At 41.1% G+C, this 20,000-nt stretch overlaps 3 protein-coding genes and 1 long non-coding RNA gene across 13 annotated transcripts in view; 1 reads left to right on the top strand and 3 right to left on the bottom strand.

Moving 5' to 3' along the window:
- nub1 (negative regulator of ubiquitin-like proteins 1) overlaps window positions 1–6,255 on the bottom strand; it is a 12,618-nt gene extending 6,363 nt beyond the window's left edge. For all 9 annotated transcript variants that reach the window (XM_074628056.1, XM_074628059.1, XM_074628061.1 and 6 more), the window contains exons 1-8: window positions 6,073–6,255; window positions 2,980–3,103; window positions 1,819–1,986; window positions 1,626–1,689; window positions 1,488–1,553; window positions 805–972; window positions 438–520; window positions 231–337 (exon numbers count right to left, since the gene is read on the bottom strand). In XM_074628056.1, the coding sequence (XP_074484157.1) occupies window positions 231–337; window positions 438–520; window positions 805–972; window positions 1,488–1,553; window positions 1,626–1,689; window positions 1,819–1,986; window positions 2,980–3,096 (773 nt within the window). In that variant the 5' untranslated portion in view covers window positions 3,097–3,103; window positions 6,073–6,255. The remainder of the gene's footprint in view (window positions 1–230; window positions 338–437; window positions 521–804; window positions 973–1,487; window positions 1,554–1,625; window positions 1,690–1,818; window positions 1,987–2,979; window positions 3,104–6,072) is intronic.
- Window positions 6,256–7,313: 1,058 nt separating this feature from the next.
- LOC141763614 (uncharacterized) lies at window positions 7,314–10,231 on the bottom strand. The gene is made up of 4 exons (XM_074628071.1): window positions 10,095–10,231; window positions 9,505–9,687; window positions 8,401–8,632; window positions 7,314–8,248 (listed from the first exon to the last, which is right to left on the bottom strand). The coding sequence occupies exons 1-4, from the start codon at window positions 10,129–10,131 to the stop codon at window positions 7,618–7,620; spliced, it is 1,083 nt and encodes a 360-aa protein (XP_074484172.1). The 5' UTR covers window positions 10,132–10,231; the 3' UTR covers window positions 7,314–7,617.
- Window positions 10,232–14,236: 4,005 nt separating this feature from the next.
- Window positions 14,237–15,256, top strand: LOC141763613 (uncharacterized). The gene is made up of 2 exons (XR_012593099.1): window positions 14,237–14,329; window positions 14,890–15,256. It is a non-coding gene; the product is annotated as an uncharacterized LOC141763613 (long non-coding RNA).
- Window positions 15,257–17,821: 2,565 nt separating this feature from the next.
- LOC141763612 (activin receptor type-2B-like) overlaps window positions 17,822–20,000 on the bottom strand; it is a 4,588-nt gene continuing 2,409 nt past the window's right edge. The window contains exon 5 of one of the 2 annotated variants that reach the window (XM_074628070.1): window positions 17,822–19,022. In XM_074628070.1, coding sequence (XP_074484171.1) covers window positions 18,873–19,022 — 150 coding nt within the window. In that variant the 3' untranslated portion in view covers window positions 17,822–18,872. The other variant, XM_074628069.1, reaches the window with a different exon arrangement.

The raw sequence follows: 20,000 nt of genomic DNA, 5'->3' as shown, positions 1-20,000 counted from the left end.
TGTCAGAGGGTGATGTCAGAGCGTGATGTCAGAGGGTGATGTCAGAGCGTGATGTCAGAGCGTGATGTCAGAGCGTGATGTCAGAGCGTGATGTCAGAGCGTGATGTCAGAGCGTGATGTCAGAGGGTGATGTCAGAGCGTGATGTCAGAGGGTGATGTCAGAGTGTGATGTCAGAGTGTGATGTCAGAGGGTGATGTCAGAGGGTGATGTCAGAGCGTGATGTCAGTACCTGAACTGCTGGTCGGCCTGCAGCAGGTGACACAGAGCGTTGTCAAACTGCTTCTTCTTCATCAGAGAACGACCTTTCTCATGGAAGCCCATGGCCAGGATCAGAGCCTGAGGACACAGTCAGTCAGTCAGTTTATGAGGTTAAAGGGACAGTTGATTGTGTTATTGTGTGACTCTGGTGAATCTGAACCAGGTGGAGGTTCTGTACCTTCTTCTCCTTGTGGGGGATGGTCAGCGGGTTCCCTCTCTGGTCAGCGATCTCCAGGAACGGAGTGGTGTCTTCACTGCCGTCTGACAAACACAGAGACCAGAGGAGTCCTCTTTAACAGTTACTGATCAGGACCTTTCTCCTGCAGACACAACGTCAGCTGAAACTCTACAGTCAGAGGATCTGATATGAAAGATCTTCTTAATGAGCTTCCACCATTTTGGACTGAAGGAGACGACCAGACGCCCGTAAGACGTCCTCCTCAAAGACAAACTACAGTATTTATATTCTATTGTCAGATTTAATGTCTCTACTGAAATGGTGTGATTGATGTCATGCTACTGGCGCTACCAGGGCGGGACGGTACCTCTCTCTGACAGGATCTGGAATCCTTTCTGGGTCCTCTGGATGCTCTCGTTCTGGTTCTTCTTCTTCTCTTCCTCGTTGCTCAGCTGTAGTTTCCACTCGGCGTCGCTGACCTTCAGCACCATCATCTTACTGTGGTTCTTCACGCCCTGCTGGTCCAGACGCTGGTCTGACACACCACACACACACGACATACAGTTACCGTCAGAACTGTGGACCCTGTGGACCCTGTGGTTCATGTGGTCCCTGTGGACCCTGTGGTTCATGTGGTCCCTGTGGACCCTGTGGACCCTGTGGACGGACCCTGTGGACCCTGTGGACGGACCCTGTGGACCCTGTGGACGGACCCTGTGGACCCTGTGGACGGACCCTGTGGACCCTGTGGACGGACCCTGTGGTCCATGTGGACCCTGTGGACCCCGTGGACCCTGTGGACGGACCCTGTGGACCCTGTGGTCCCTGTGAACGGACCCTGTGGACCCTGTGGACGGACCCTGTGGATCCTGTGGATGGACCCTGTGGTCCATGTGGACCCTGTGGACCCAGTGGACCCCGTGGACCCTGTGGACGGACCCTGTGGACCCTGTGGACCCTGTGGTCCCTGTGGACGGACCCTGTGGACCCCGTGGACCCTGTGGTCCCTGTGGACGGACCCTGTGGACCCTGTGGACCCCGTGAACTCACCAACAGACAGAGTTTTCCCGTTGAGGATCAGTTTGATGTATTTCAGGCCGTACTCCTCTCCAATCCCAAACACACTCAGCACTGGCGCTACTAGCTACTCTGTGTGTGTGTGTGTGTGTGTGTGTGTGTGTGTGTACCTGTCCACCACCTCCTGAACCAGCACGTCCAGCCTCGTCTCCAGATGGTTCTTTGTCTTTGGATCCTGACAACATTAATAATGACTAGTTTACTGCTACTGATGAGGTTAATATTGTTATTATTATTATTATTGTTATTGTTATCATGAATAATGATTGTGTGTATTGAGAGGACGTGCGGCGGTGGGAAAGACCTTCTTGCTGTCTCTGGGCAGCAGCAGCTCCAGCGTGGCCACGTTAGTCTCTCTGAACGTCTTGTTTCCTTTCCCTCTGTTCACCGCCTGAACTCGGATCGCCTCCAGAGCGCCGCCGACCTCCGCCACCGGCAGACACAACAGAGGGGCGTAGCGCTCCGCCAGCTCCTGATAGAAAACACAGAAACATCACAAACATGTCAAACCACAGACAGAACTGAGAGTGGGCATCATTTTAAAACCATTACCGTATTTATTTATTTATTTAATATTTGTTTATTTATTTCTTATTTACATATTTATTTCTTTTATTGTTTGTTTATTTACTTTTTTATTTATTGTATTTACTTATTTATTTACTTGTTTGTTTATTTATTTATTTATAAATATACATTTACTTATTTATTTATTTATTTACTTATTTATTTATTCTATGTTATTGTTTATTTATTTATTTGTTTACTTATTTATTTGTTATTCACTTATTTGTTTATTTATTTACTTTTTTGTGTATTTATTTACTTATATATTTATTTTATTTACTTATTTATTTATTTGTTAATTTATTTGTTTGTTTACTTATTTGTTTATTTATTTATTCACTCATTTATTTATTTAATGTTGTTTCTCAGTTTCAGTTTATTTTAAATTTCTACTTTCTTTATTTTAATTTATTTGATTATTGCACACTTGACATTTACTTAATTTTGACATTTTTATTTATTTTTGACTCATCTGATAACCTTTTACAGCCTTTTGTTTGTTTGTGGAGTGACGCATATTTATGTGATCTTTTTTTTTTTTTAAATATCCATATTTTAAACATATTTATGTACGTTTTATTTACATACTTTTTGAACTTATATGTTTTATTGATATATTTAATTTATCCAATCTGTTTTTGTTTTCATTCTTAAATATTTATTTTTCTTATTTTGTATGTTATTTTGTATATTTTATATGTTGTTTCTACCCAGAATGCCTTTCCTCTTCAATAAGTATTATGACATAAACACAGATTTGTGTTCTGTACAGTTTCATTTGTATTAAAAATAATCTGCAGTACTTTAGCTTGTAACAGAGTATTCTCTATCCTACGGTGTGGTATTAGTACTCGTACTGCAGTACAACATCAGAGTACTCCGTCCAGCTGTGGCTGACCTGCATGTGCTGCCGTCCCGGCTCGTTGCTGTCGTCGCTGTACGGAGGATTCCACAGCTGGATCCTCTCCTGCTTCAACTGCATCTTCAGCTTCGACTCCGTGTTCTGCTCCGACATCGCCTTTCTGAGGAGGAAGAGGAGGAGGAGGAGGAGGAGAGGGGGGAGGAAGAGGAGAGGGGGGAGGAAGAGGAGGAGGAAGAGGAGGAGGAGGAGGATAAAGTGATGAAAGTTGTTCTCCTGCTGGGTGTGTGTGTATATATATACATATATATATATATATGTATATATATACACTGTTCTTATACTGTTCTCTTAATACATTCAGGGTGTCAAACGATTAGACTGTTGCATTGTGGGAATTGTAGGCTCCAGTGCCTCTGGAGGTGCGCCATCACAAACAGGTTTTCTTTAATGTTGAGTTAACGTTATCTGATGTTATAACGTTGAGTTAACGTTGAGTTAACGTTATCTGATGTTATAACGTTGAGTTAACGTTGAGTTAACGTTATCTGATGTTATAACGTTGAGTTAACGTTGAGTTAACGTTATCTGATGTTATAACGTTGAGTTAACGTTATCTGATGTTATAACGTTGAGTTAACATTATCTGATGTTATAACGTTGAGTTAACGTTATCTGATGTTATAACGTTGAGTTAACATTATCTGATGTTATAACGTTGAGTTAACGTTGAGTTAACGTTATCTGATGTTATAACGTTGAGTTAACGTTATCTGATGTTATAACGTTGAGTTAACGTTATCTGATGTTATAACGTTGAGTTAACGTTATCTGATGTTATAACGTTGAGTTAACATTATCTGATATAATCATAACATTGAGTTAAGCTTGAGTCAACGTTATCTGATGTTATTATAACGTTGAGTTAACCTTGAGTTAATGTTACCTGATGTTATTCTAATGTTGAGTTAATGTTAGTAAACGTTGAGTTAACGTTATCTGATGTTATAACGTTGAGTTAACATTATCTGATGTTATAACGTTGAGTTAACGTTGAGTTAACATTATCTGATGTTATCTGATGTAATCATAACGTTGAGTTAAGCTTGAGTCAACGTTATCTGATGTTATTATAACGTTGAGTTAACCTTGAGTTAACATTATCTGATGTTATTCTAACGTTGTTAACGTTCAGTTAATGTTAGTTAACGTTGAGTTAACATAATCTGACGTTGTCATAACCTTGAGTTAACGTTATCTGATGTTATTCTAACGTTGTTAACGTTGAATTAATGTTATCTGATGTTATAACGTTGGGTTAACGTTGAGTTAACGTTAACTCACGTTATCTGATGTTATTATAACGTTGAGTTAATCTTGAGTTCATGTTAGTTAACGTTATCTGATATAACGTTGAGTTAATGTTGAGGTAATGTTAGTTAACGTTGAGTTAACGTTAGTTAATGTTAAGTTATCGTTAGTTAACGTTAAGTTAACGTTGAGTTAACGTTGAGGTAATGTTGAGGTAACGTTAAGTTAACGTTATCTGATATAACGTTGAGGTAATGTTAGTTAACGTTGAGTTAACGTCGAGTTAACATTAGTTAACGTTAAGTTAACGTTGAGGTAACGTTGAGGTAACGTTAAGTTAACGTTATCTGATATAACGTTGAGGTAATGTTAGTTAACGTTGAGGTAATGTTAGTTAACGTTGAGTTAAGGTTAGTTAACGTTAAGTTAACGTTGAGGTAACGTTGTCTGATGTTATCTGATGTTATTGTAACGTTGAGTTAACGTTGGGTTAACGTTGAGTTAACGTTATCTGATGTTATAACGTTGAGTTAACGTTGGGTTAACGTTGAGTTAACGTTATCTGATGTTATAACGTTGAGTTAACGTTGAGTTAACGTTGTCTGATGTTATAACGTTGGGTTAACGTTGAGTTAACGTTAGTTAACGTTAGTTAACGTTGGGGTAACGTTGAGTTAACGTTAACTCACGTTATCTGATGTTATTATAACGTTGAGTTAATGTTGAGGTAATGTTAGTTAACGTTGAGTTAATGTTGAGGTAATGTTAGTTAACGTTGAGTTAACGTTAGTTAATGTTGAGTTAACGTTGAGGTAATGTTGAGGTAACGTTAAGTTAACGTTATCTGATATAACGTTGAGGTAATGTTAGTTAACGTTGAGTTAACGTTGAGTTAACATTAGTTAACGTTAAGTTAACGTTGAGGTAACGTTGAGGTAACGTTAAGTTAACGTTATCTGATATAACGTTGAGGTAATGTTAGTTAACGTTGAGGTAATGTTAGTTAACGTTGAGTTAAGGTTAGTTAACGTTAAGTTAACGTTGAGGTAACGTTGTCTGATGTTATCTGATGTTATTGTAACGTTGAGTTAACGTTGGGTTAACGTTGAGTTAACGTTATCTGATGTTATAACGTTGAGTTAACGTTGGGATAACGTTGAGTTAACGTTATCTGATGTTATAACGTTGAGTTAACGTTGGGTTAACGTTGAGTTAACGTTATCTGATGTTGTAACGTTGAGTTAACGTTGGGTTAACGTTGAGTTAACGTTATCTGATGTTATAACGTTGAGTTAACGTTGAGTTAACGTTGTCTGATGTTGTAACGTTGAGTTAACGTTGGGTTAACGTTGGGTTAACGTTATCTGATGTTATAACGTTGAGTTAACGTTGAGTTAACGTTATCTGATGTTGTAACGTTGAGTTAACGTTGGGTTAACGTTGAGTTAACGTTATCTGATGTTATAACGTTGAGTTAACGTTGAGTTAACGTTATCTGATGTTGTAACGTTGAGTTAACGTTGGGTTAACGTTGAGTTAACGTTATCTGATGTTATAACGTTGAGTTAACGTTGAGTTAACGTTATCTGATGTTATAACGTTGGGTTAACGTTGAGTTAACGTTAGTTAACGTTAGTTAACGTTAGTTAACGTTGGGTTAACGTTGAGTTAACGTTAGTTAACGTTAGTTAACGTTGGGGTAACGTTGAGTTAACGTTGTCTGATGTTATCTGATGTTATTGTTGCGCAGCAGCTGTCTCTCTCTGTGTGTTTATTCTCTCTCTGTGTCACCAGACGGTGTTGAATCTTTATGACAGTTACCTCGATGTTACAGGACACGATGACAAACTGCTCCTCCGTTAAATCTCCGGTAAATCTCCGTTAAATCTCCGTTAATTCTCCGTTAAATCTCGTTAAATCCGGTAATTCTCCGGTTTCCGTCCACTTCCTCAGCGAGATGCTGCTGTTGTTTTTGTCGGAAGGAGGTGAAGAGAGAGAGGAGGAGGTCTCACTCTGAGCACGTTTCAGGATCCAGTTAACGTAACGTAGGGTGACGTCAGGTCGAGCGAACAGTGCCGCGGCTACGTCAGTCTACGGTCACAGCACAACACAGCCGAGAGAGTCCTCTTCTCACATATAGACGATCTTTGATCTACTACGGCGCCTCACAAGGGTCAAATGTCATTGTTTTTCGATGATGGGAAAGGTAAAGACGAGAACACACAGCCAGATCCTATGTATATAAAATAAAATAAAATAAAATTAAATAAAATTAAATAAAATTAAATTAAATAATTTAAATAAAAAAAATCAAAATTAAGTAAAATAATTAGATAGAATAAAATAAATGTAAATAGAATAAAATAAAATATTAAGATAAACTAATAGTAAATAAGTAAAATACAAGTAAATAAAATAATAATTAAATTAACTTAAATAAAAGTAAATTTAATTTGATTTAATTTAAAAAGTAAATAAAATAAAATAAAATAAAATAAAAAATACATTAAATTTAAATAAAGAAAAAAAATAAAAATGTAAAATGAAAGTAAAGTAAAAAAAATAAAAGTCAAGTACTATGAAAGGTTAGTAAAAATAAACTACAGATATTAAAATAAAAAAGGTTAAATAAAATTAAAATAAATAAAATAAAAAAAAGTAAAATAACATAAAATAAAATAAAGCAAAGCAAAATAAAGTAAACTAAAAAATAAGGCATTGTGAAATAAATAAAAATATCTACTGCTGTATATTCATGAAGGTGATCAATAATCCAAATTAAAAAATGTAATTCTTCTCATCTTGCTTCTTTTCACATTACCAATGTATTTTACTTTTTGGCATTATATTTAAACATTTATTGTATTATTTCACAACTCCATGGTTTTATATTTTTTATATTATTTCTTTTTATTCATGATTATTTGTTCCATGACATTTTATTTATTTTGGTTCTCCATAGGAGAACATAAATGTTCGTTCAAAGACAATAAAATCTGACTTATTATTATTATTGAACATCTGATCATTTTAATGCAGAATTTTCAACCACACAAAACATGTTTCTTCCTCTGATGCACATTTTTAATAGAAGTGATTCTTTTTACTTACAAAGCAGTTTCATTGGCCAAATTACAAACACACTGTACACATCAATTAAGAAAATCACATCGCATGAAAAGATATTGTGAATAGATCATCAATTCCTCCCTGAATTCATCCAACAATATATATACATATATACATATATATATATATATATATATGAAATATAACAGTATGTTCCTTATCCCATCACTGTTTTTAATGATTAATGAAAGAGAAGCGACGCCGTGACGCAGACCGGACCTGCTGGTGAGATGATTCTCAGAAAGACGAGTACATCCCCAGCCTCCTGGCGGCCTCAGAGATCCTCGGGGTCTTCCTGTTGGGGAACGGGTGGTAGTTCTGGTTCTGGTGGACCCCAGCGGAGGAGCCCACCCCCCCTACGCTCAGCTGCCTGGTGAACCTGAGGGCCGGGGCCGAGAACTTCCTGGAGCCCCTCCACGCCGAGGTGGTGCTGCTGGTCTGCAGGACGCCGTTACTGGTTGTTGTTCTACCTGCAGACGGGTTCAGGTCTTCGTGCAGGCTGGTGGTGGAGCTGCTGGGGGAGCAGGTGGTGGAGGCGACGGGGGTGGTACTTTCATCAGAGCCGGCGGCTGAGCGCTCACTGGAAGGAGGAACTTGTTCGGATACATCGCTCCTGGAATGTTGCTCCGAAGAGTCGAGTGAATCAGAGACAGAAACCTGGACTGGATCCATCTTCTCTGGGTCCCCTCTGGATCTCACAGAGGATCCAGTATCTGGGTCTCCTCTGGAGGATCCAGTATCTGGGTCTCCTGTGGACCTGTCAGTGGGGACTTCTTCTTTGGCGCTGCAGAAGGAGCTGCAGGGTGAATCAGAGGTCGAGTCCACAGAGAGGTTTCTGCCGCCGGACTCCGATGAAGACGATGAGCGTCTGTGAAATAAAGACAACACAGTCGATGATGTCAGAGGGTCTGAGACGGACCGTCTCCTGCTTCTCTTTGTCATGACAGTAAACTGAATAAGAAGACATGTGACATCGAGCAGCAGATGGAGATGAGGACAGGTTGTCCTGTAGTGACTGACCGGGAGGAACTGTTGGTGTTTGTTGTTTCCGGGGAGGAAGCTGCGAGCTGCGCCGAGACGCCGGGACGGCAGCGACGGTGGAGATCCAGGTGGACGTGCCAGGGGTCGCAGCCGTTCGTCGGGTCGGGGTCAAAGGTTACAGCCGGTGGCGAGCCGCCGTTTGGTTCCCATGGCGACGTCAGACCCTGAGTGACGGCGATGATGCTGACGGCCTCCGCCAGCTCATCTGACACTGAGACACACATAATATAATATAATATAACATAATATATTATATTATAATACAATATATTATAATATAATATAATATAACATAAAATTATATATTTTAATATGATATAATATAATTTAATATAATATATTTTAATTTGATATAATATAATATAATATAATATAATATAGTATGATATAATATAATATAATATAATTTAATATAACATAATATAATTTAATATAACATAATATAATATTTTATAATATAATATATAATAATATAATATAATATAATATAATATAATATTTTATAATATAATATAATATATTATAATATAATATAATATAATATTTTATAATATAATATAATATATTATAATATAATATAATATTTTATAATATGATATAATATAATATAGAAACATCCAGGTATCACAACAACAACCTGCTGCCATTACTGATTTATCTTCAACTTTAAGATTATTTATCATTTGGAAATTAAATATTATTTAAGCTTTAACACTACAGCTGGAGGTCGTTACTTCACACATAATAAAAAATAATATAATAAAATAAATAATATAATAAATAAAAATTCAATTAAATAAATTAAAAAAAAGTAAATTAATAAATAAATAAAAATAAAATAAATAAATAAATAAAAAATAAATAAAGTTTGGTTGGTACCAGCTACATCATTCTGCATAATCAGAGCTTCCTGTCTACCCTGCTTTTATTTTGAAATCTCAAACAGGAAGTCTTGACTTGTTCCTGAACGCAGAGAAACGCTTTTCACAGAGTTTAAAACCAACATTTCCTGCTCTAACCAGCCCATCTCCTGCTCTCTCTAGAAGAACTAAGATCAGCCGGTGAGCAGCAGCGTCCTCTCACCTGTCCTGAACAGGAGCACCTGTGTGCGTCTCCTCTGCGTCTCTCTGGTGCACCTGTACTGTTCTCTGAGCAGAGAGATGTCCATGTTCCTCCTGCTCTGCTCCTCCTCCTTATCCTGCTCCTCCTCTTCCTCCTCCTCCTCCTCCTCCTCCCATCTCACCAGCCGCTCCTTCTTCCGGATCCCTGCAGGAGACATGTGGACAAGGTGACCTTTGACCTGCACCACACCTCCGTCTCCATGACAACACCAGGATAAATGATAATCTTCTGACTGCAGGACTTTGTCTTTAACCTGCTGAGACCGACAACAGATTAAACTGGAAACACACAGCGGTGCTTTAATGAAACACTTGTGAATAATAACATCTATATATAATAACTTCAGGTGGAAACCAGGTGTATGTCACGGCAGGTGTATTGCTCAGGCTCAGAGAGGGTTGAGTGTCGAGGGTGAAGTTGTTTGAATGAGCGTTTCTCCAGAAAGCTGCAAGCAGCAACACCACGTTATCAACGCTCACTGCACCAATAATATCATATAATAATAGTATATTATATGATATTATAAGTGTGTGATGTGTGATGTTTTTTACCACTGGGAGTCACACAGCAGCAGCAGGAGCAGGACATCCTGTTGGCCGGAATCACACCTGCTGCAGGTCAGTGAAGGCAGCGTCCACCTCCTGCAGCATGGGGACCGATGGTGCCTTCAAAAGCCCCTCTGGAAGCTTCGACAAACCAAAACCTGCTCCTTACATCCACCAACATGGATCCATCCAGGTCTGGTGAAACCTGCAACAGCAAGAAAGAAGATAGACGATGAGTTGTGACTGTTTGAAGGAGGAATTAGTAGAAACAGTAGCGGACATGTTGGTGCTGTGTTACCTGGAGAGGCAGGAAGCTGGACTGATGAAAGCACACACACACACACACTGTGCTGTGACTTTGATTGGTGTGTAAACAGTGAAGGACAATGCGTCGACCTTCCTGTTCACACAATCACATGAGTGTGTTTGACTGAGTGAAGAACAAACGCTGGTTATTATTCTCAGTGATGTTAAACAGGATTATATAACAGTGACTGAGCAGATTACAGCAGCAGGATGTTTGATATCACCCACTGTCACTCACCTGCACGCCAGTACACACCCGTATATACCAGTACACGCCAGTACACACCAGTACACACCAGTACACACCAGTAAAGTCACACAATAACACAAACTAACTAACCGATGGATGCAGTAGTAGACCAGCAACTCCGGTGTTCTGAGAGGTGAAATTACTGTTTTTGTGAATGGAGTCTGGTGGCTTTGAACACAACCCGTTCTCATGAGAAACCTACGCACGGAGGCGTCCTTTAGCAACAGTATGTGACAAACAACTAACTCCAGTGTAAACCCACCCGCGGCGCGAGAGTCCGTTCATGGCGGACGGGTCAAACAAACACGAGACTTTCAACGTTGGTGCCCCGTGTGAGGCTAAAAGTAACGTTGACTTATTTTGTCACGTGACTCATCAGTCCCGTGAGTCGCTAGTCCAGTGAAGTTAACGTCAACCACGACCGTTTCCTAACCCTAACTAAGTGGTTGTGTTGCCTAAACCTAACTTCCTGTGAAGTTTATTTTGAAAGGACGCTATGCATGTAACGCATGCATGTCCCGGGTCCGTCCAAAAGTAATGCTAGAGGGGAAACCTGTGGGTCGGTCTCTGATGACGAGGGACGCTGACCAAGCGGCGGTATTGGACGAGTTGGAGTGAGAACATGTTGTTGAAGACAGTTCGCCGTCAGAAAGGCTGTCTGACGGCGAGGTGAAGGGCTGTCTGACGGCGAGGTGAAGGGCTGTCTGACGGCGAGGTGAAGGGCTGTCTGACGGCGAGGTGAAGGGCTGTCTGACGGCGAGGTGAAGGGCTGTCTGACGGCGAGGTGAAGGGCTGTCTGACGGCGAGGTAAAGGGCCGTCTGACGGCGAGGTGAAGGGGGGAAGATATTCTAAATATAGCGTACACTTAAACTGATATTGATTCTTTTAGGTGTCTAAAATCAGTTTTTCTGCCGCTCCCGTCCACTTCACCTCGCTGGCAGACAGCCCTCTGGGACGGGGAACTGAGGCCGTTATATCGCTCTCTTGTCAAAGCCACCAGACTCCATTCACAAAAACACAAATTTGCCCTCTCAGAACAGGAGAGTAAACATACAACCCCAAACGTATCCCAGCTAGCGTTGACTCAGCTAGAGCTAGCGTTCACATTATTCAGAACCTTATTGATTAGCTCACTGTGCTAACCTACGTCACTGCTTCCTGCTAACAGCTGATTGGACGTGAACATTTGAAATAGATAGATAGTAACTTTATTGATCCCGAGGGCAATTCAAGACAAATAAATAGAATATATTAATATATTCTATTTATTTGTCTTGAATTTCATATATATTAATAGATAAAAAAATTGACCGGCCCTTTAAATAAAATGTAAAAAAATCACCTGCAAATACATTGTTATTGTGAAAAAAAGCATTTTAAAATTTTATTTGATTATTGATCTCTTTCATAGATATAGTCGATATTTTACTTATTTCAAAATGCCTTATTTAATTTTATTCATTTTACTTTACTTTTATCTATTTATGTAGTTTTATTTTATTTTCCTTCACTTTTATTTTATTTAATATATTTTTTGTTTTATTTAATTTTATTTAATTGTGTTATTTTTCCAATTTGATTTTCTAATATTATATCTATTGCATGTGGAGAAACAGTAAAAAAAACTCCTTTGTTTGATTTATAAATGATTTCAAATTGTTCGATGCCTAGTGATAAAGAAATGACTATTTATATATTTCAACATATCATTTTATATAAACTCCTTTATTTCATTGTTCTGGTCCTTTAAGGTTAATATTGTGTAATATTTACGCCCTTCAGAGAAACACCACAGAAGTCTGTGTAAAATGATTTGACAGTATTTATTGTTTATTTCCATATACAAAAAGATAAAATTGAAATAACCCCTCTGTTTCTACAGTGATTTTATTTTATTTTTTGATAACAGGTTGTGTGTGTGTGTGTGTGTGTGTGTGTGTGTGTGTGTGTGTGTGTGTGTGTGTGTGTGTGTGGTGTCGCGGCGCTGAGGACTAGAACTACATTCATTCATACAATAATGATCCTGGCACTGGGTGGAGAGGAAGATATAGAGATAGAAAGAGAGATAGATATACAATAAATTTATGAAAATAGATCAGAAAAGAGAGAGAGAGACGCCACACACACACACGGATCTAGCAGTCGCTCCACATCTGGAGCTGTTCTCTACAAACAACCACAGGAAATCAAATCATTCCTCACGACGGGATCTTCATCAGGAAATGAAACATCTATGTTACAGTGATCGTTGCTCCTCCGAGAGAAAATAAGAAAATAAGAGTTCCCACTGGAACCTTTGAACAGCATCACAACGGGACCGGGGGGGGGGGGGGGTAACTTCCTGTCTGGGCATATCTCCTCCATCTGCTGTACATATATATATATATTTATATATTCAGACTAGAAACAGCTTCTTCAGTCCAAACAGACAGTTTCACTTGATACAGGAATGAAAACCAGTTCAGTAGTTACACTTTGTGTTCTACAGTCGAGCTACAACGGAGAAACATAACGTACAAGATTTACATTTCACACCACCTCTCCGACCATCATCATCATCATCATCATCATCACCTTCATCATCACCATCATCATCATCACCTTCATCATCACCATCATCATCATCATCATCATTCAGGTGGAGAGGGAATGAGTTCTGTAAAGATGGCCGCCTCTTAGTTTGATCTCTGTGAGCACATCTGTGAGCACATCTGTGAGCACATCTGTGAGCACATCTGTGTTCAGGTTTTATCAAAGAGTTCAGAAGCAAAGAGATGAAACTCTGGTGGTTTCTTCCGCCATTTTGGACTGAAAACGCTTATTATATCTATAACATTTATAGTTCAACAGAAGTCATTTTGGTAGAATATGACAACAGAATAAAAATAATTTTGTTTTATGTTTGTAGGCGGAAGTTTAACCGGCGTCCGGTAGTCGCTTTCAGTCCAAGATGGCGGACTGATGTTGACATGGAACCAACTATTGACTTTCACTTCTTGGCGATATATGTTGTTTAACACACCTCTCAAAGAGTAGAGAAGCAAAGAGACGGAACTCTGGTGTGTTTTTGACAACAGCCGCCATTTTGGACTGAAAACGCTTATTATATTTAAAACATTTGTTGTAATTATGAGATGCAGATAACCTCATTATGTAATATTGAGATACTACGTCGTTATTATAAGAAAAGGTTTCTTTTCGTTCAATACAATCGATCACTTTTACATAATCACAGGATGTCAACACAGGAAGCGGCCATCTTTACACACCTGTTTGTTCAAACAGCAGCAACGTGTTCATGGTGACCCCTTGACAACACGCCTGGGAAACCCCGTACGGCTCCTCTGGCCAATGAAAAGCCTGAATCACATTTTAAATGAGTCGGTTTGGATCAGTAACTAATCACATTAACCTCTTTATTTTATCCTTCACTTCACCGACAAATAACACCGTTTGAGTTTTATCTCCACCGAGAGTCTCCCGCCTCTTCATCATCATCATCATCATCATCATCATCATCATCATCATCTCTTCATCAACGCTATCGTTCCGACGGCCCGACAGTTCCAAAGATGTCCCACTGGACCGAAAGCCCACAGTCCGACAGCCCGTTACCCCGAAAACAAACGCCCGCTTTTCTTTATTTAACTGAGTTCATAGAAGTTCTAACTTATCAGAGCCGTGGTCGGGGCCATAGATTCTAACTTACTGATATTATAGAGCCGTGGTCGGGGCCATAGATTCTAACTTACTGATATTATAGAGTCGTGGTCGGGGCCATAGATTCTAACTTACTGATATTATAGAGTCGTGGTCGGGGCCATAGATTCTAACTTACTGATATTATAGAGCTGTGGTCGGGGCCATAGATTCTAACTTACTGATATTATAGAGCCGTGGTCGGGGCCATAGATTCTAACTTACTGATATTATAGAGTCGTGGTCGGGGCCATAGATTCTAACTTACTGATATTATAGAGCCGTGGTCGGGGCCATAGATTCTAACTTACTGATATTATAGAGCTGTGGTCGGGGCCATAGATTCTGACTTACTGATATTATAGAGCCGTGGTCGGGGCCATAGATTCTAACTTACTGATATTATAGAGTCGTGGTCGGGGCCATAGATTCTGACTTACTGATATTATAGAGTCGTGGTCGGGGCCATAGATTCTGACTTACTGATATTATAGAGTCGTGGTCGGGGCCATAGATTCTGACTTACTGATATTATAGAGTCGTAGTCGGGGCCATAGATTCTGACTTACTGATATTATAGAGTCGTGGTCGGGGCCATAGATTCTAACTTACTGATATTATAGAGTCGTGGTCGGGGCCATAGATTCTAACTTACTGATATTATAAAGCCGTGGTCGGGGCCATAGATTCTAACTTACTGATATTATAAAGCCGTGGTCGGGGCCATAGATTCTAACTTACTGATATTATAAAGCCGTGGTCGGGGCCATAGATTCTAACTTACTGATATTATAAAGCCGTGGTCGGGGCCATAGATTCTAACTTACTGATATTAAAGAGTCGTGGTCGGGGCCATAGATTCTAACTTACTGATATTAAAGAGCCGTGGTCGGGGACAGTCACTGAACTCCATCTGCGTATTTTCCGAGCAGCGGGCGTTTGTTTTCGGGCCGTTTGTTTTTGGATTATGAGTTTTCGGTCTAACGGGACATTTGTAAACTATCAGGGTTTCAGAATAACGGGCCTTCGGAAGTGTTGTTCTCTTCGGTTTGAAGTAAAACACGTCACCAGAATAAGAGTAAGAAGAGGCGGGAAGCTCTGCAGCAGTAGCTGAGGAGGAAGTCAAGGGGTCCGTCGTTGTGAGTACTAAGGCCCAACTTTACTAAAACAACAAAGACTTTAGATGTTCAGAAGAACTTCTCCTCACAGGCACTTGACTGGCCGCGTAAATGGAAGCATCACTTTCACAATAATCAAAAAACGAGCCTTTAAAATGGTGACTTTAATTTGAAATGCTGTGAAAAGGGGGCTGCTCGCCGCGTCCTCCCGCACTTCAGCATCGAGGCTGAACAACGACTCCACCGTCACGTCCTGGTGAGTCCCAACATCACCGCAGACACATCAGTCTTTACATCTTAGTGACGTTTATTAGCCAAAATGCTACAAGCGCCGTATTTCCACATTCTAGCTTATAATTTGTGCTCAGCTGTAATTATTACGATACACTCAGTGGTCACTTTATTAGGTACGCCTGTACAGTCTAATGCAGTCACAATACAGCAGACTTCAACACGTGGTTAACGTTACGTTACGTTACGTACGTGACATAAGTAAAGTACGTTACGTTACTTGGTTAGGTTTAGGAAAAGATCGTAGTTTGGGTTAAATTAAGTACGTTTGTTACGTAACTTAAGTTACGTACGTAAGTTAAGTATGTCGCATTACGTACGTGACATAAGCTGTTGTATTGGACTGTATTAGTGTACCTAATAAAGTGGCCACTGAGTGTTAAAAACATATTTTCAGGACATATTATGATGGCACGCGACGGTGTAACATGTTGTCAAGGTTACGACGGTGAAGTTGAGCAGGAGGACTCCGGCGACGCCAGCGTTTCCGTTCTAAAGTGGAAGCCCAGAAGTGCCGCCATGTTGACTTCCATCCGGCGGATTAACATCCTTCAACTCTAGACTCCGTTCAACTCGGCGTGTTTATTCAGTCACCGTGACGTTACCGAGCCGTTAACGCTTCAGAGGGTTCGCCAAGTACCAGTGTGATACGTTAGCCAACTCAATGCTAACTCCGAGTTCTCCGACGGGTTGTGCCGTCGCGTGGTTTTATTGAATATCTTTGTTTTCTGCTCACATTATGAGGGAAACATCTACCGCGTTGGCACTTAGTTAAAACGAGCACGTTAGCATTGTTAGCATTCAACACATCGGTTTCTGGTTGTGGTCATGCTAACAATGCTAACAATGCTAACAATGCTAACCGTGAATGTAGACAGGTTGACGTGATGCAGGTCAAATATTTGTTGAGGGTTTTTGGTGAAAATGAGTCCAAACCTGAACCATAATGTTATCTTGCCCGACGACTGTCGCGTTCCTCGCACGCCGTTTCTGCCCGTGTGGCTGTAATGAGGTAATATGTTCCTGGAAACACCTGGAAACACCTGGATCTGAGTCCATTTGTTCGTCCGAGAAGTGTCACGGAGAGATCACCCCGGATACGGTACAGAAACACATTTAGAATATCATTTCATTATTGCAGGTGTCCTCAGATCCTCAGAACGTTAGCAGAACGTTAGCAGAACGTTAGGTTCATTTAATCAACCAGATGTGACTCTTTCATTCTGTGTTAATCAAATACTCTAAATGTGTTTCCGTGTACTCTGGTGTGACATACACAGGAAGGACAGACGGGAAGGGGACAAGGAAGGAGTGGAAGACGATAAAAGGACGTCAAGACGAAAAGAGGCGAAGGACAAGGGAAGGAAGTAAGGACACAAGTGAAAAGACAAGAGATGTCAAAAGTAAGACAAGGAGAGGAGACAAGGAGAGGTAGCAGAGGCAAGGAAACAAGTAAAGAGGTGAAGTTAAGTTGAAGAGAAGACACACAAGGACACAAGTGGATAGGCTAGGAAAGGAGGAAAGGAAAGGAGACGCCGGTAGAGAAGAAGGGAGGAGGTAAGAAAAGAGGAAGTAAACAAAATAGAGACAAGCGAGGAGAAGAGGACAAGAAAAGGAAAGGAGACGAGAAAGGTGACAAGAAGAGGTAGCAGGACAAAAGAAAGGAGAGAGGACAAGAGGCAAGGAAACAAGTAAAGAGGTGAAGTACACAAGGACACCAGTGGAGAGGCTAGGAAAGGAGGAAAGGAAATGAGACGAGAGTAGAAATAAGGAGTTATAAGCGAAGGAGTCAAAAGGAAAGAGAGGAGACGAGGAGACGAGAGTATAGGAGTTAAGTGAACTAGACAAAAGAAAAGGTGGAGAGAGAGGAGACGAGGACACAAGTAGACAAGGACACAAATAGAAAAGTAGACAAGGACACAAGTAGACAAGGAGACGAGGACACAAGTAGACAAGTAGACGAGGACACAAGGACACAAGGACACAAGTAGACAAGGAGACGAGGACACAAGTAGACAAGTAGATGAGGACACAAGGACACGAGGAGACAAGGAGACGAGGAGGGAAGCAGTCCAGGTGTTTTTATGATATCGGCAGTTGAGTTCAGAGTAAAAAAACAGACGTTATTAATATTTAATATTTACAGGTGGAGGCCGGCGTCTCGCTGCGACCCGCCCGCTGCGACCCGCCCGCTGCGACCCGCTCGCTTCTCGTCTTCATCAATTTGGAGATTTTATGTAAAAAAAAAACAGAACCTTCTCCGATCAAAGAGAACAAATTATAAAAACAATAAAATATTAACGCGACTAAACGTCGACGTGAAACTCCTAAAATATAGAAACAGAATTTAACACGTAGAAAAGTCTTCTGAGGTATTTCTGGTGTTCTGAGGTGATCTGTGGTTTTATGAGCAGTATTGTGTTTTTATGTTTTTCTCCCGGCGTTCTGTCTCCGTTAATATGTCAACGCTGATCTGTCTGGCGGCGGCGGCGGCGTTCCCGAACGCCTCCGCCGACTCCGTACAGAGAGACGGAGAGTTGCATGCGTTCAACGCACCGAAAGACAAATTAACAATAAAAAAGAATATACAGAAATATATTCATCTTTGAGCTTCAATCATCATCATCATCATCATCATCGTCATCATCGTCATCATCGTCGTCATGGTGAGCAGCAGCAGCATCGTAGACATTCACTGATACGGGTTATGGCATCACAGAGGAAACACACCAAATAAAAACACGTGTTATTGTTAGCGATGACGCCGGGCGTCGTTCATCAACTGGACTCGTAGTGGCCGGTTCCCGCGGCAACAGACGGACGCCGCGGTTTTGGTCCCGGTTGAAGAAAAAAAACAAAAAACAAACAGAGGTGACGGATGACCTTTGACCTCGGGACAACACTGACTACGTTCACACGCTCACTAATATCCCTCTGTTACTGCTGATATTATAATATACAGTAACCATGGTGACGGGTTTAGTGGGCGGAGACTGGAGCCGCTGGAGACGACTGCAGGAGGAGGAGACGGCTGGAGAACGCTAGTTATAGCTAGTCTGTCTGTCTGTGGAAGTGGCCGAGGCCTAGAGAGGAATCTTCAGGCTCATCATGTAAACAGTTTAGTTTAACAGTTTAGAGGAATATTTCAGAATAAAAGGCAAAAAAACCAGAATATTTAGTGCGTGTAAACGTCGTCGTTGTGTCTGACTTCCTGTCTGTGTTGCAGCTCGACCAGCGGGAGGAGGTGGCGATGTCGGAAGGTAACAGAACTGAGGAGGTCAAAGGTCAAAGGTCAGACTGAGAACATGAAAACAATCAGTAGAAATACCATTAAAAAGAAAACGTGTCACATCATGTGACTGTTTGTGTTCACATTGTACCACACACACATGCACGCAATCACGCACAAGCACTCACACAAGCGCACTCACATGCACACTCACATGCACACTCACACATTGACCTGAATGCGTTACGCATCGTGAGGTCTTTGCACCGTTTTCAGGGTCACGTGTGTTCCCCGTGTTTGGGCACCTCGTACATATTCAGGACAGCCAATAGGCTTTGAGCACCCTCAGATAAGCCCCTCCCTCCCATCCAGTGTTGGCCCCGCCCCCCCTCACTCACACCGACCGCGGAACACCCGCGGCCGGCGTCGCGTCACGTCGAACCCCTGACCTCCGACCCCTGTAGACCGACCTGGTTACCTGAGAAGTTTTATATTTCCGAGCCAACCATAAAATGCTGCGGTTGAGCCGCGTCAGCCAATCAAATCTCTGCATGCAAGACGTTCCGCCTCCACGCTTCCTGACCTCACTTCCTGTTCGCTGTCGTTTTGGATACAACCCGTTGGATCCGAAAGGTTTTGTCGTGTGTGAAAAAGAAAACCAAGTTAAAGGTAGAAAAAACAAGTCGTAACAGTCGTGGTGTTCCTACAAGGGTTCTGCAGCATTGTAGTAAAAAAAAACATCCCAACGGTAGGTTGATGGTTGCTAGGAGACGCCAGACGTCCAGAACCGCAGAAGAAGACAGCAGAGGGAAGAAGAAGAAGAAGAAGAAATCGCTGAGGTACCTGGAGATAGAAGAAGAGCATTCACTGAGTCGGACCTGGATGTCGGTTTCCTGTTTGGTTAAAATAACAAAAGACACGAATGACTCGAAGTCTGAGACGGCGACTTGAGGAATAACGAGGACGTGTGCTGGTAAGAAGTAAGTCCAGAGAGGTCAAGTAGCAGCTGCTCTCCCGC

Source organism: Sebastes fasciatus, assembly GCF_043250625.1.
Source record: "Sebastes fasciatus isolate fSebFas1 chromosome 21 unlocalized genomic scaffold, fSebFas1.pri SUPER_21_unloc_1, whole genome shotgun sequence".
Classification (NCBI taxonomy): domain Eukaryota; kingdom Metazoa; phylum Chordata; class Actinopteri; order Perciformes; family Sebastidae; genus Sebastes; species Sebastes fasciatus.
The sequence above is the reverse complement of the archived record's forward strand: the minus strand, read 5'-3'. Positions and strand labels throughout refer to the sequence as shown.

Excerpts from the sequence above, each read along its gene's own strand:
- LOC141763614 (XM_074628071.1), bottom strand. The coding sequence starts at position 10,131 with ATGTCCTGCTCCTGCTGCTGCTGTGTGACTCCCAGTG. Across the intron at positions 9,688-10,094 it reads CTGCTGTGTGACTCCCAGTG|GGATCCGGAAGAAGGAGCGG; the intron begins GTAAAAAACATC and ends TGTCTCCTGCAG. Across the intron at positions 8,633-9,504 it reads GGTGCTCCTGTTCAGGACAG|TGTCAGATGAGCTGGCGGAG; the intron begins GTGAGAGGACGC and ends TGTGTGTCTCAG.